A 15,502-nucleotide genomic window follows, 5' to 3' on the forward strand; every position below is an offset into this window, starting at 1 on the left:
CTTATCAATACCAAAAGACTTTTAAAAATTATTTTTCTCAGAGTATGGACATAATTTGGCTGTATGTTATATATATTTAATAATGGCCCAAGAACCTTTATGTCACTTAAGTATCTAATGTTCATTAAATTTTTTGAAATTGTACAAATAAATTAATATAACCTCATTACTCCATTCCAGGATTACTATCTCTTGAGACACTCATTTAAAACCACTGCAATAGTCCACAAGTGGTTATTCCCAATATTTAGCCACAGAAACTCTTATTTTGTCACCATGATTTAAAAGGTATGATCATCTTTCTACTGGCCACAATGAGGAACATGTGGAATTCAATCCTGGCTGTGCTTTTTAATATTTGCATGAATTGGACAGCCTATTTTTCTGTCAGAGCCTCCTTCTTTATCTCCTAAATGAAGGCCCTAATTCCTAGTACCTCATAGTATTGATGACAGAATATACATAAGAAACATGGCATAGTGCCTGACATGAAAGTGATCAGAAAACTTTGGTGGTGGTGGTGGGTTTTTTTGTTTTGTTTTGGTTTGTTTCGGTCCAAGTGGGCTTTCCTCAGTTACCTGGTATTTTTTGTTGGTTTGTTTTACTTCTAGTACAAGTGAGCTGTTTTCATATCAACAGCAAAATATCTTTAGTAGCAAAATACTTTTATTAAGTCAACAACATCTGCCAGGCACTGTTCTGGGTGGTTTATCTAATTAAATCCTCACAACAAGCCTATGAGGTAGGTTACTTGATAATTCCTGTTTCAGGTGAGGGCACTGAGACTTAGCAGACAAGGAAAGCTGCCTTGGGTCACGCAGCTAGTTATGCAGACTAGCAGAGTTGAGACTGAAATCCTTATCTCTTTGGTTCCAGGATCCATGCTTTCAACTATCATCACATATTATCTTCTGATAATTACTACCAGGTAGTTGACAACACCATGGCAATGGCCTGTGCATTTACCAGAGACGATTAAGACTTTTAGCAAATGCATCCCCTTCTTCAGAGATGTTATCTTTCCAAGACCCTTTCCATGACCACCTCGCCTTACCTCTGCAGGCCTGTCCCTGTCTTTTCTATCACTGCACCTGTTTGTTTGCTTCAAAGCACTTTTAATATATGGAACTCTTGATCATTTCTTAACTGTCAATTATACTAAACTCTTAATTATCTTTCATCTCTACCCTGAGGGTAGGAACCAGGTCATTTTTGTTCATCAATGCACCCTCAAGCCTACCCAAATCCCTGTACCTAATAGGTATTGAATAATATTTGTGGTTGAATGAGCTAATTAATTAGCAAAGAAATGTGTGAATGATCCATGACTCAGGGCCACCTCTACTTGGGGTCAAACACTGCAAAACACTTACCTTCAGCATTTTTAATCATATGTTTACCTCCCCATGTGTCAAACCAGCCAACCCAGAATTCCATGACCATAATGGGTTTATTCCTCTAAAAACAAACAAAAGCAAATACCAAGTCTGAGAAGATGTAAAAAGAATATCAGAAAAATTGAATACAAGATAAAAACTTTAAATAAAAAGTTAAAAATGAGTTGGAGGTAAAATTGAGGAAATTTCCTATAAATAGTAAAAGTAACAGGATATAAAATATGAGACAACTTAAATATCTTATAAGATCAATTTAGGATACCCAACACCTTAGTGATAAAAGTTATGAAAAGAGGACAAAGAACACAGAGGAAAGGAAATTACAAATAACTAACATGAAAACTTCCTTTAACTGAAGGATATGTATCTCTAGATTGAAAATGCCCCTCAAATGGTCAACACAATAAATGATAAAATTATTTCAAAGGTTTCTTTTGGTTCTCTGAGTATCCCTTTTTCTTAATATCTTACTCTTGTCTCATGTATAAATAATATTATCCGTATATTTATGAATATTAATAAGAATTTTTATATTATATTCTGTTTCCTGAATTAAATCCATATTACCTGGCTTCCATTTTCTTCCTTTTTGGTAGTTTAATTACTTTTTCATTGGAAACTTTTACTACACAAATGCCATTTGTATTAAAGAGGGAAGACTGATTTCTGGTATTAAAGTGGTACTGTGCTATTGGTTCATTTGATATTCTCCTCTTGGATATCCTCAAAACCAAAATAAAGAATGAGAAATGGAAACACAAACAACATCTTCCATGAACCTAGCAGACATCTGAAACTTCAAAATATAAATTAAAAAGAACAAGTGCCAAAGTACTGAAGTTCTATCACGTATTAAACAAATGAAGAAAGAAGATGCTTTTTGTTGATGATTTTAGGAAAGGGTGCCAGCACAAATTTCTCCCAAATATAAAGCATATCCTATAGTGAAATATCAAAAGTTTTTTATTTTTAATTACAAAATGGGGCATATGAGCTGGCAAAAGGAGTACACTTTGCATAACAAAATGTATCAGAAGCTTGAAAGAAAGCAATTATCGCAGAATCACAGATAAAAACTATTAGTGGAAAGAAGTCTGCTTGTGAGGCATCTGAGAGCAGATTTCAACTGCTTCCCTTGGTCAGCCAAAAATGGGAAAAAGGAGGTAGGTAAAGAAAAGAATTCATCCCTACATAAAACAATGTGTCATTAAGATTGTTAGCCTGAGATACAGTCATGTACTCTATCTCATAGAACATCACTTAAGTTCTTTAACCAATAAAAACTGATCTTAACTAAAGAGTAATAATAAAAAAGGAATAAGAACAGAATATGTTTTTTTAATTACCATAAAAACAGGGAGAAAAAAAGGAAAGAAATTACAAAGGATAAACATCAAACACTTGCCATGGGACAGTCAAAATTGTGGCCCAAAAATATTGCTGTGAAGTTAAGAATCTCAATGAAACAGTTACCTCTATAAACTCAGGCATTAAACACAACTAAAAGTGCTCAAGGAAGACAGAATAAGAAAACATAAGAAGCTAAAATATTAACCTGGTGCCTTTAAATAGATGCAGAAAAAGCATTTGACAAAATACAGCATCCTTTCTTGATAAAAACCCTCAAGAAAGTAGGGATAGAAGGAACATAGCTTAACATCATAAAAGCCATATATGAGAGGCCCACAGCTAATATCATACTCAATGGGGAAAAACTGAGAGCTTTCCCCCTAAGGTCAGAAACACAACAGGGATGTCTACTTTCACCACTGTTGTTCGACATAGTATTAGAAGTCCTAGCCTCAGCAATCAGACAACAAAAAGAAAAAAGGCATCCAAATCAGCAAGGAAGAAGTAAAACTCTTCAGAGATGACATGATACTCTATATGGAATACCTGAAAGATTTCACCAAAAAATTGCTAGAGATGACACATGAATTCAGCAAAGTTGCAAGATATAAAACCAATGCACAGAAATTGCCTGCATTTCTATACACCACTAATGAAGCAGCAGCAAGAGATATCAAGGAATCAATCCCATTTACAATTGCACCAAAACCCATAAAATACTAGGAATAAACCTAACCAAAAAGGTAAAAGATCTGTATGCTGAAAACTATAGAAATTTATGGAAGAAATTGAAGAAGGCTCAAAGAAATGGGCAAACATTCCATGCTCATGGATTAGAAGAAAAAATATTGCTAAGATGTTGATACTACCCAAAACAATCTATACATTCAATGCAATCCATATCAAAATAACACCAGCATTCTTCACAGACCTAGAACAAACAATCCTAAAATTTGTATGGAACCATAAAAGACCCCTGAATAGCCAAAGTAATGTTGAAAAAGAAAACCAGAGACACCTGGGTAGTTAAATAAACACCATAATGTAATAACGTTAATAAATAAAAGTTTAAAAATTTGTAAAATAAAAGAAAAAGAAAAAGAAAACCAAAGCTGGAGGCATCACAATTCCAGACTTTAAACTGTATTACAAAGCTGTAATCATTAAGACAGTATGGTACTGGCACAAAAAGAGACACATAGATCAATGGAATAGAATAGAGAACCCAGAAATGGAACCGCAAATATATGGTCAACTAATATTTTACAAAGCAGGAAGGAGTATACAATGCAATACAGTATTTTCAGCAAATGGTTCTAGGAAAAAAGGACAGCGAAATGCAGAATGAATCTGGGCCACTTTCTTATACCATACACAAAATATTTCAAAATGAATTAAAGGCCTGAACGTGAGACAGGAAAATATCAAAATCCTACAGAAGACAAGCAGCAACTTCTTTGACCTTGGTCACAGCAACTTCTTACTTGATATGTCTCAGAAGACAAAGGAAATAAAAGCAAAAATGAACTATTTGGACTTCATCAAACTAAAAAGCTTCTGCACAGTGAAGGAAACAATCTAAACTAAACAAAACTAAAAGGCAACCAACAGAATGGGAGAAGATATTTGCACATAACATATCGAATAAAGGGTTAGTATCCAAAATCTATAAAGAACTTACCAAACTCAACACCCAAAAAAACAAATAATCCAGTGAAGAAATGGGTAAAAGACATGAATACAGACTTTTCCAAAGACATCCAGATGGCTAACAGACACATGAAAAGATGCTCAAAAAACCAATAAAGATCTCAAATCAACAACCTAACATTATATCTCAAGGAACTAAAAAAAGAACAAATTAACCCAAAGTTAATAGAAGAAAGGCAATATTGGGGCCCCTGGGTGGCTCAGTTGGTTAAGCGCCCGACTTTAGCTCAGATCACGATCTCACAGTTTGTGAGTTTGAGCCTCTCATCAGGCTCTGCACTGACAGCTCAGAGCCTGAAGCCTGCTTCAGATTTGATTCTCTTCTCTCTCTCTCTCTCTCTCTCTCTCTCTCTGTCTCTCTCAAAAATAAGATAAAAACATTTTAAATGTTTTTAAAAAGAAGAAAGAAAATATTAAAGATCAGAGTAGAAATAAATGAGAGACTAAAAACACAATAAAAAGATCAATGAGGGGCGCCTGGGTGGCTCAGTCGGTTGGGCGGCCGACTTCGGCTCAGGTCATGATCTCGCGGTCTGTGAGTTCGAGCCCCGCGTCGGGCTCTGTGCTGACAGCTCAGAGCCTGGAGCCTGTTTCAGATTCTGTGTCTCCCTCTCTCTGACCCTCCGCCGTTCATTCTCTGTCTCTCTCTGTCTCAAAAATAAATAAACGTTAAAAAAAAAAAAATTAAAAAAAAAAAAATTTAAAAAAAAAAAAAGATCAATGAAACTAAGAGCTGTTTTCTTTTTCAAGATTGACAAAATAGAAAAACCTTTGGGTAAACTTACCAAGAAGATAGAGGACTCATATAAATAAAATCAGAAATGAAAGAGGACATACAATTGATAGCACAAATATACAAGGAAAACAAGAGACTGCAATGAACAATTATATGCTAAAAAATTGGACAACCAAGATGAAATACATAAGTGTCTAGAAACATACAACCTGCCAAGGCTGAATGATGAAGATATAGAGAATCTAATACATCCCAATAAACAAAAGTCCAGAACCAGATGGATTAACTGGTGAATACTTCCAAACATTTAAAGAATAACTAATGCAAATCCTTTTCAAACTCTTCCAAAAAATATAAGGAGGGAATATTTTTTTTTTGTTTTGTTTTGTTTTGTTTTTTATTTTATTTTTTAATATATGAAATTTACTGTCAAATTGGTTTCCATACAACACCCAGTGCTCATCCCAAAAGGTGCAAGGAGGGAATATTTTTAAAAACATTTTCCAAGGCCAACATTACCCTGATATCAAAACCAAGCATACTTCAAGAATAGAAAATAGTAAGCCAATATACTTGAAGAATGTATATCCAAAAATCTTCAACAAAATATTAGCAAACTGAGTTCAACAATACATTAAAAGAATCACTCACCATGATCAACTGGGATTTATCCCTACAATGCAAGAAGGTTTAACAACCACAAATCAAACAATGTAGAATAGAATTGAGAGCCCAGAAATAAATCCATGCATATATGGTCAATTAATTTATAACAAAGGAGCCAAGAATACAAAACGGGGAAAGAATATTCCCTTTGGTAAATGGTGTTAGGAAAACAGGACACCCACATGTAGAAGAATGAAACTGGACCCCTATCTTATAACTTACACAAAGGCTAACTCAAAATAAATTAAATACTTGAATGTAGGACCTAAAACCATGGAATTCCTAAAAGAAAACATAGGCAGTAAGCTCCTTGACATTGGTCTTGGCAATGATTTTTGGATCTGACATCAAAAACAAAGGCAACAAACACAAAAATAAACAAGTGGTATCACATCAAACTAAACAGCTTCTGTTCAGCAAAGGAAACCATTAACAAAATGAAAAGGCAACCTACTTAATGGGATAAAATACTTGCAAATCATCTATCTGATAACCACTTAATATCCAAAATACCTAAAGAACTCATACAACTCAATAGCAAAAAAAAAAAAACAAAAAACAAAAAACAAACAAAAAACAAAAAACAAAAAACCCAAATAGCTGATTAAAAACTGGGCAGAAGTTCTGAATAGACATTTTTCCAGAGAAGAAATATAGATAGGGAACAAATACATGGAAATATGCTCAACATCACTAATCATCCAGGGAAATGTGAATCAGAACCACAATGAGATATCATCTCGCACCGGTCAGAAAAACAAGAAATAAGTGTTGGTGATTATGTAGAGACAAGGGAACACAGTGTTGATGGGAATGTAATATCTGTGGAACCACTATAGAAAACAATGCAGAGGTTCCTCAAAACATCAATAATAGAAATACCATAAGATCTAGCAATTCCACATCTGGGTATTTATCATACAAAAATTAAAACACTAACTCAAAAAGATATACACACCCCCATGTTTATTGCAGCATTATGCAATAGCCAATGTATGAAAACAACCTAGGGGTCCATTGATGGATGAATGGATAAAGAAGATGTGCTATATATAAGAGAATTTAAATATTTCAGCCATAAAGAAAAAGGAAATCTTGCCATTTGTGACAATATGGATGGACCTGAGCGCATTGCACAAAGTGAAGTAAGTCAAATAGAGAAAGACACCACATGATCTCACTTATATGTAGAATATTTTTTTAAAAAGTTAAAAACCAACAACAAAAAACAAAGCTCAGAGATACAGAGAACATACTGCTGGTTGCCAGATTGTGGGGGGGGGGGGGTATGTAGTTGGGGGTTGGGTGAAATAGGTAAAGGGGGTCAAAAAGTATAAATTTCTAGTTACAAAACAAATAAGTCATGGGGATGTAACACACAGCATGGTGACTATAATTGATAATACTGTATTCATATATGAACATTGCTGACAGTAGATCTTAAAAGTTCTCATCACAAGAAAAAAAATTGTTACTAAGTGTGGTATCGCATGTTAACTAGACTTATTATAGTGATTTTTTTCACAATATAGAAAAATATCAAATCATTATGTTATATACATGAAACTAATATAATATTATATGTCAATTATACCTCAGTAAAAAAAAGAAATCATAAAGGAAAAAAACAACCAAAAAATAATAATGAACACTTAGAAAAAAAAGAGGGGGAGAAAAATCTATGAGCACCCCTAAATGGGTAAATCCTAAACTGATACAATGATAGTTTTATCCTGAGTATGGTTATTCTCTTATCTTCAGTCATTTCTCATTGCCTTTTTAAAGATGTTCAAAAGAACATAGGGAAACATATTGAGCTAGCATCCCTGGGGGCCGGTGTGGGGTGGATCTTACACCTTTTTTTGGTAATCTTTATTTATATTTGAGAGAGAGAGCACAGGTAGGGGAGGGGCAGAGAGAGAGAGAGGGGGAGAAACAGAATCTGAAGCAAGCCCCTGGCTCTGAACTGTCAACACAGAGACTAATGTGGGGCTCCAACTCACAAACCATGAGATCATGACCTGAGCAGAAGTCGGACACTTAACCAACTGAGCCACCCAGGCACCCTGGTGGGTCTTAGGCCTTTATGAAGGTTTTACCTACACAAATTCCACCACATGTTCTGAGGGAAAATTGGGGAGAATCCTCAGTAACTTTCTGTTACAGGTGAATTGCCCTCCCCCAATTCATATATTGAGATCCTAACTTCCAGGACCTCAGAATGTGACTATATTTGGAGACAGGATTTTTAAAGAAGTAATTAAGTGAAAAAGAGGTCAGTAGGGTAAGCCATAATCCAAAATGAGTAGTGTCTATAAAAAATGGAAATTTAAATACATACAAGAATAGAGGAAAGACCATGTGAAGACACAAGGAGGAGAAGATGACCATCTACAGGCCAAGGAGAGAATCTCGGATAGAAACAACTCTGTGGGCACCTTGATCTTTGACATCTAAGCGTCTAGAATTTTGAAAAGATACATGTCCATTGTTTAAGCACCTAGTCTGTCGTGTTCTATTATTGCAGGCCAAGGAAACTAGTACAGATTTTGGTACTAAGAAATGGGGTACTGCAGTGACTTGTTATTAGTTAACAAATACCTAAAGATATGGAAGTGGCTTTGGAACTGGGTAATGGGTAGAGGCTGGATGAACCTTGAAGTACATGCTTTAAAAAAAAAAAAAAAGCCTAGATTTCCTTGAAGGGAATGTAAATAGAAATATGGACTTAAAGGCAATTTTGGTGAGAGCTCAGAAAAATATGAGGAGAGCTGGAGAGAGAGCTTGTATCATCATAGAGAATAAAAATGTCATCATAAACAGATTGTTGTTAGAAATATGAATGTTAATGATGCTTCTGATGAGATCTCAGGTGGAAATGAGTAAATGTTATTAGAAAATGGAAAGGAAAGTTGATCCTTCTTATAAAATGGCAAATAACTTGGATAAATAGAGTTCTAATATTTTGTGGAAAGTAGAACTTGCAATTGATGAACCTCAATATTTAGATGAGGAGATTCCTAAGAAAATGTTGATGGGCATGGCCTGGTTTCTCCCTGTTCCTTATAGTGAAATATAAGAAGACAGAGATAAATTGAGGAAGGAATTTTTTTAATATGAAATTTATTGTCAAATTGGTTTCCATACAACACCCAGTGCTCATCCCAACAGATGCCCTCCTCAATACCCCTCACCCACACTCCCCTCCCTCCCACCCCCCATCAACCCTCAGTTTATTCTCAGTTTTTAAGAGTCTCTTATGTTTTGGCTCCCTCCCTCTCTAACCTTTTTTTTTTTTCTTCTCCTCCCCCATGGTCTTCTCTTAAGTTTCTCAGGATCCACATAGGAGTGAAAACGTATGCTATCTGTCTTTCTCTGTATGACTTATTTCACTTAGCATAACACTCTCCAGTTCCATCCACATTGTTACAAAAAGCCATATTTCATTCTTTCTCATTGCCAAGTAGAATTCCATTGTGTATATAAACCACAATTTCTTTATCCATTCATCAGTTGATGGACATTTGGGCTCTTTCCATAATTTGGCTATTGTTGAAAGTGCTGCTATAAACATTGGGGTACAAGTGCCCCTATGCATCAGCACTCCTGTATCCCTTGGGAAAATTCCTATCAGTGCTTTTGGTGGGTCATAGGGTAGATCTATTTTTAATTTTTTGAGGACTCCACACTTTTCCAGAGAGGCTGCACCAGTTTGCATTCCCACCAACAGTGCAAGAGGGTTCCCGTTTCTCCACATCCTTGCCAGCATCTATAGTCTCTGAATGAAACTAGACCACTTTCTTACACCATTCACAGAAATATACTCAAAATGGATAAAGGACCTGAATGTGAGACAGGAAACCATCAAAACCCTAGATGAGAAAGCAGGAAAAAACCTCTCTGACCTCAGCCGCAGCAACTTCTTACTTGACACATCCCCAAAGGCAAGGGAATTAAAAGCAAAAATGAACTATTGGGACCTCATGAAGATAAAAAGCTTACTCACTGCAAAGGAAACAATCAACAAAACTAAAGGCAACCAATGGAATGGGAAAAGATATTTGCAAATGACCTATCGGACAAAGGGCTAGTATCCAAAATCTATGAAGAACTTACCAAACCCAACACCCAAAAAACAAAGAATCCAGTGAAGAAATGGGAAGAAAACATGAATAGACGCTTCTCTAAAGAAGACATCCAGATGGCCAACAGGCACATGAAAAGATGCTCAATGTCACTCCTCATCAGGGAAATACAAACCAAAACAACACTCAGATACCACCTCACACCAGTCAAAGTGGCTAAGAGGAAGGAATTGCTAAGCAAAAAAGGAACATGGGGCACCTGGGTGGCTCAGTCAGTTAAGCTCAGGTCATGATCTCACAGTCCATGGATTCAAGCCTCACATCAGGCTCTGTGCTGACAGCTCAGAGCCTGGAGCCTCCTTCGGATTCTGTGTCTCCTTGTCTCTCTGCCTCTGCCCCACTCATGCTCAGTCTCTCTCTCTCTCCCTCTCTCTCTCAAAAATAAATAAACATTAAATTTTTTTAAAAGGAACCAGAACCTGAAGATTTGTAAAATTCTTGGCCTATGTATATTGTAAAACAATGAGAAAGTGTGATTACAGAATATCGAGGATGTGGCTGGACAATCATTTGCTACAGAGGTTGTTGGTGTATGGCTGATGGATCCATTCAGCCATATCAACAGAAGCCAGAAATAGAGATGGAGCTATCTAGGAAAGATGTAAGGATGACCCTCTTGTCTAATGGCTTGGACTCCCATGAATTGTACAGGAGGCCAACAGATTTTTAAAAATTTCATTCTAGCAGAAATGCTACTTGCTTGGACTGAAGGTGGCAGAGCTGAGACAAAATGAAGGAAAGATGTCAGACTTCTGAGATTCTACAGGATGTGTCAATAGAGCTTGTCACAGACTTTGAGTCTGGAGTTCTCTCTTGTCCAGCAAGAGAGCAGATGCAGAATTGAAGACGAGAGAAGCTAATGTCTGGGAGGAGACAAGAGCCCCAAACTGGGGTTTTGTCTCTGTATTTACTGAGCTTTCAAGGTTTTACATTTGTGGTGAACATACAGAAGAAAACAAATAAGATAGTGACTATTAACTTGTGTGTGTAAGAAGCAAAGGGTTTTGGGGCGGGCGGGTGGTGAGTGGTGTTTGAAGTTGAGATTAAAGCACAATGATATATTGGCACCAGATGCCAGATGGACAGTTTCTCTGTGGGCGATACAGCCAAGTAGCTGTTATCTCTAAAGTTTAAGATTGCTGGAGCATGCTGCCTCAAGGTTAGCAAGGCACCCTTTTCACTAGCTAATCTTGGGTGCTTTTGCCCCATAGCTTTCTACCTCTAATTTTTCTTGGTCATTTTCATCCTGGGGATGCGGCTTTTCACCCTAAGCCTTGTTTTGCTTGATGACTAACCTTGGGCGCTTTTGCCCTGTGGCAGTTTTCTGCTGTAAGCCTTGTTAACCCATTGGTGCAGGCATACAGAATTCTTAAACTTATTTCCCACAAGAGCTATGGGGCTACAAACATGCATTACCCTTCAAAAAAAAAAAAAAAAAGAGGAATGACCCTGAAGGTGGTTGAGAGGTCAGCAGGCCAGCATTACTACTGTGGGAACAGAGGGCATAGGCTCAGTGGATGAGGATGTCATGTCTTTTTCTTGGTTCCAGAGGAGTCAGGACCACTGCGCAGGGCTGAGGATGTGGGGCTGTCACCCAGGTGGACCTGAAAGGAGGCCCACCCTGGTAGACACAGAGAACAGAGAATTATTATTGTCTTAAAATCTAATTATTATTCTGAAGCCTTAAAATCTAATGTAATTGACCCTACAAGGTTTTGTACTTGTTTAGGAACCGTGACCCCTTTCTTCTTTTCAATTTCTCCCTTTTCAAATGAGATTGTCTGTCCTATGTCTGTCCTACATTGTATTTTGGAAGCAGATAACTTGCTACCTGGTTCCACAAGTTCACACTTGATGAAGCACTTTACCTAGGATGAATAATATCTGGAGTATCATCTCTACCTGACTTAGATGATATTTAGATGAGGTTTTGGACTCAGAACTGATGCTGAAATGAAAAAAAAATTGGACGTTGGGTCTCCTGGGATGAGGTTAATATATTTTGCATGCAGAAGGACCTGAATCTGGGTGAGGGCAGAAAGTTATGGGCTGAATTGTGCCACCACCTCCCCCCATTTATACTGAAATTCTAATCCCTAGTACCTCGGAATATGACTATATTTGGGAAAAGTGTATTTAAACAGGAAAATGTTTAATTTTAGGTTAAATGTTTTGGAAAATGTTTAGTTAAGATTAAATGAAATTATTAGGGTGGGCCCTAATCCAATACCACTAGTATCCTTATAAGAAGAGATTAGCATTCAGACATACACAGAGGGACAACTTTGTGGCGATGCAGGGTGAAGTCAGCCACTTACAGGCCAAGGAGAACAGCCTCAGAAGAAACAAATCCTTCTGACATCTTGATCTCAGATTCTAGCCTCCAGAACTGTGAGAAGATAAATGTTGTTTAAGCCACCAAGTCTGCAGTACTTTGATTTCATTCCTGGTACTGGTTGGGGAAGGGGAGCAGCAGCCACTACCAAATCTCCCACAGCCCTCATTTCTAGGGAACAAAAGCCTTAATCTGCAGAGACAAGAGCAAGAAAAGCTGTCATCTTAGGGCACTGGTGAAAACCTGCTTCCTGGAAACAGAAGCAGGAAAAAAAACTACAAAACAAACCACTAGTGTTGGGAGAAGAGTAAGAAACTATGCAGGGCCTGGAACTACAGCTCAGGGAGAAACAGGAGCATTTGCAAAGGTCAGCCCCTCAGACCCAGGCACATGGTGACTAAGACCAAGGCTCAACCAGAACATCAGGGAATGCATTCCTTCCCTCACCATCAGGCTAACCAGTGTAGAGAATAGATAACATGCAGTAGAGCTAGCAGTGCTGAGAAGAACAGACTCTCTCTGGGGTACAATGCAAAGGGAAGAACCAAAGCCAAGGGGAGCTCAGACATAGAGATGGTACTAGAGGAATTTGAAGCCTATGATGCAAGGAGGATAAACTTAGCGATAACAAACTTCAAATTTAGCCCAATTCCCTACTAAATTAACACAAAAGCCCCACATTAAAAGCCTAGCAGGGGGCACCTGGGTGGCTCAGGCGGACTCTTGATTTTGGCACAGGTCATAATATCATGGCTCATCAGTTCAAGCCCTGTGTTCGGCTCTGTGCTGACAGTGCACAGCCTGCTTGGGATTCTCTCTCTTCTTCTCTCTCTTCCCCTCCTCCATGCATTCTCACTCTCTTTCTCTCTCTCTCCCTCTCTCTCAAAATAAATACATAAACTTAAAATAAAAAGCCTAGCAGAAAGACATGCTTATGTCGAAGACAATATCTATGTCCCACACAAGATGTTCCATTTTCATTAAAAAACTATGAGTCATACGAAAAGGCAAGGAAAAAAACATACTTTGAAGAGACAAAGCAATAATCAAGAACAGTCTCAGATAGGACACAGATGTTGTAATTAAACAGTGAATTTAAAATAGGCATTTATCCACGGGAGATGGGTGTGCTGGTTCGAAGGGACACATACACCCCCATGTTTATAGCAGCACTATCAACAATCGCCAAAGTATGGAAAGAGCCCAAATGTCCATCAATGGAAGAATGGATAAAGAAAATGTGGTATATATATATATATATATAATGGAGTATTACTCGGCAATCAAAAAGAATGAAATCTTGCCATTTGCAACTATGTGGATGGAACTGGAGGGTATTAGGCTAAGTGAAATTAGTCAGAGAAAGACAAAAATCATATGACTTCACTCATATGAGGACTTTAGGAGACAAAACAGATGAACATAAGGGAAGGGAAACAAAAATAATATAAAATCAGGGAGGGGGGCAAAACAGAAGAGACTCATAAATATGGAGAACAAACTGAGGGTTACTGAAGGGGTTGTGGGAGGGGGGGATGGGCTAAATGGGTAAGAGGCACTAAGGAATCTACTCCTGAAATCAATGTTGCACTATATGGTAACTAATTTGGATATAAATTTAAACAAATTTTAAAAATGTTAAAAAATATAAAATAATGATGGTTAATATGATAAAGGTTGCAATAGAAACAGGTAGATACCATGCAAAATAATATGGGTAATTTTAGCTGAGAGATGGAAGCTATAGGAATGGAATTGAAAAACTAGAAATCAAAAACACAGTAACAGAAATGAGGAATTCCTTCAGTGAGCTCACTGGTGAAGTCAACAAAGGAGAGGAATGAATCAGTGTACTTAAAGAGAAGCTAATAGAAATCAACCAAACTGAACTTAAAAATAAAGAGAAAAAGAGTAGGGGGAAAAAGAGCATCCAAGCAGTTTGAGACAATATTAAATGATCTAATGTACACATAATTGGACCTTCAGAAGAAGAAAGAGAGAAGAGAGGAAATATTTGAATAAGTAATGGTTGACAATTTTCTAAAATTAATTACAGACACCAAACCACAGATCCATTCTGTGAGAATATCAAGCAGGATAAACTCTAAGAAGCAAACCACACCTAAGTATATTATACTCAAGCTTCTAAAAGCTACAGACAATGAGAAAATTCTGAAGGCAGTCAGAGAATAAAAGACAAATTACCTGCAAAAGCCACAGATAAGAATTAATATCAGAAACCATGAAAACAAAAACAAAAACAAAACAAACAAACAAAAAAAACCCACAATAGAATGTCATCTTTAAAATGAGTGTTTAGGAATATATTATTGTAAGATATTATTACTACATGTGAAGCAGTTCACTATTTGAAAGTACTTTCAGATTAATTTAACATGTATATTTCAAATCCTTGGGCAACAGCTAAAACTTAAAACCTGAGAAAAGAAATTAGTCCATAGAGGAGATAAAATTTAATCATAAAAACTGCTCAATTAACTGAAGGGGGATAAAAAAGGAACATAACAAATGGGACAAATAGAAAAGAATTAGCAAGATGATAGATTTTAATCCAACTATATCAATAATCACTTTAAACGTGAATTATCTAACCATATCAGTTAAGAGACAAAAACTGTCAGGTTGAATCTTTAAAAATGTAATACAGGGGCGCCTGGGTGGCTCAGTCGGTTAAGCATCCAACTTCGGCTCAGGTCATGATCTCACAGTTCGTGAGTTCCAGCCCCACATCAGGCTCTGTGCTGACAGCTCGGAGCCTGGAGCCTGCTTCATATTCTGCGTCTCCCTCTCTCTCTGCCCCTTCCCTGCTCATGCTCTGTCTCTCTCTGTCTCAAAAATAAATAAACATTAAAAAAATTTTTTTAATGTAATACATAATTATATGCTATCTACAAGAAATCCACTTTAAATACAAATACTTAAAAAAAGGTAAAAAGTAAAAAGATAAAGAAAGATACAGAATGCAAACACTAACCAAAAGAAAGGTAGAATAGCTATATTTATATCAGCCAAAGCAGACCTCAAAACAAGGAACAGAGGGACGCCTGTGTGGCTCAGTCAGTTAAGACTCCAACTCTTGATTTCAGTTCAGGTCATGATCTCATGGTTCATGAGATTGAGGCCTGTGTCAAGCTTTGCACTG

At 36.9% G+C, this 15,502-nt stretch overlaps 1 protein-coding gene across 1 annotated transcript in view; it reads right to left on the minus strand.

Moving 5' to 3' along the window:
• Nucleotides 1–15,502, minus strand: part of LOC132676566 (beta-galactosidase-1-like protein 3) — a 59,429-nt gene that overhangs the window by 19,188 nt on the left and 24,739 nt on the right. The window contains 1 exon segment of the mRNA XM_078432966.2: nucleotides 1,374–1,458. Coding sequence (XP_078289092.1) covers nucleotides 1,374–1,458 — 85 coding nt within the window.

This window comes from Panthera onca, chromosome D1 (assembly GCF_046562875.1).
Source record: "Panthera onca isolate mPanOnc1 chromosome D1, mPanOnc1 haplotype 2, whole genome shotgun sequence".
Taxonomy (NCBI): Eukaryota; Metazoa; Chordata; class Mammalia; order Carnivora; family Felidae; genus Panthera; species Panthera onca.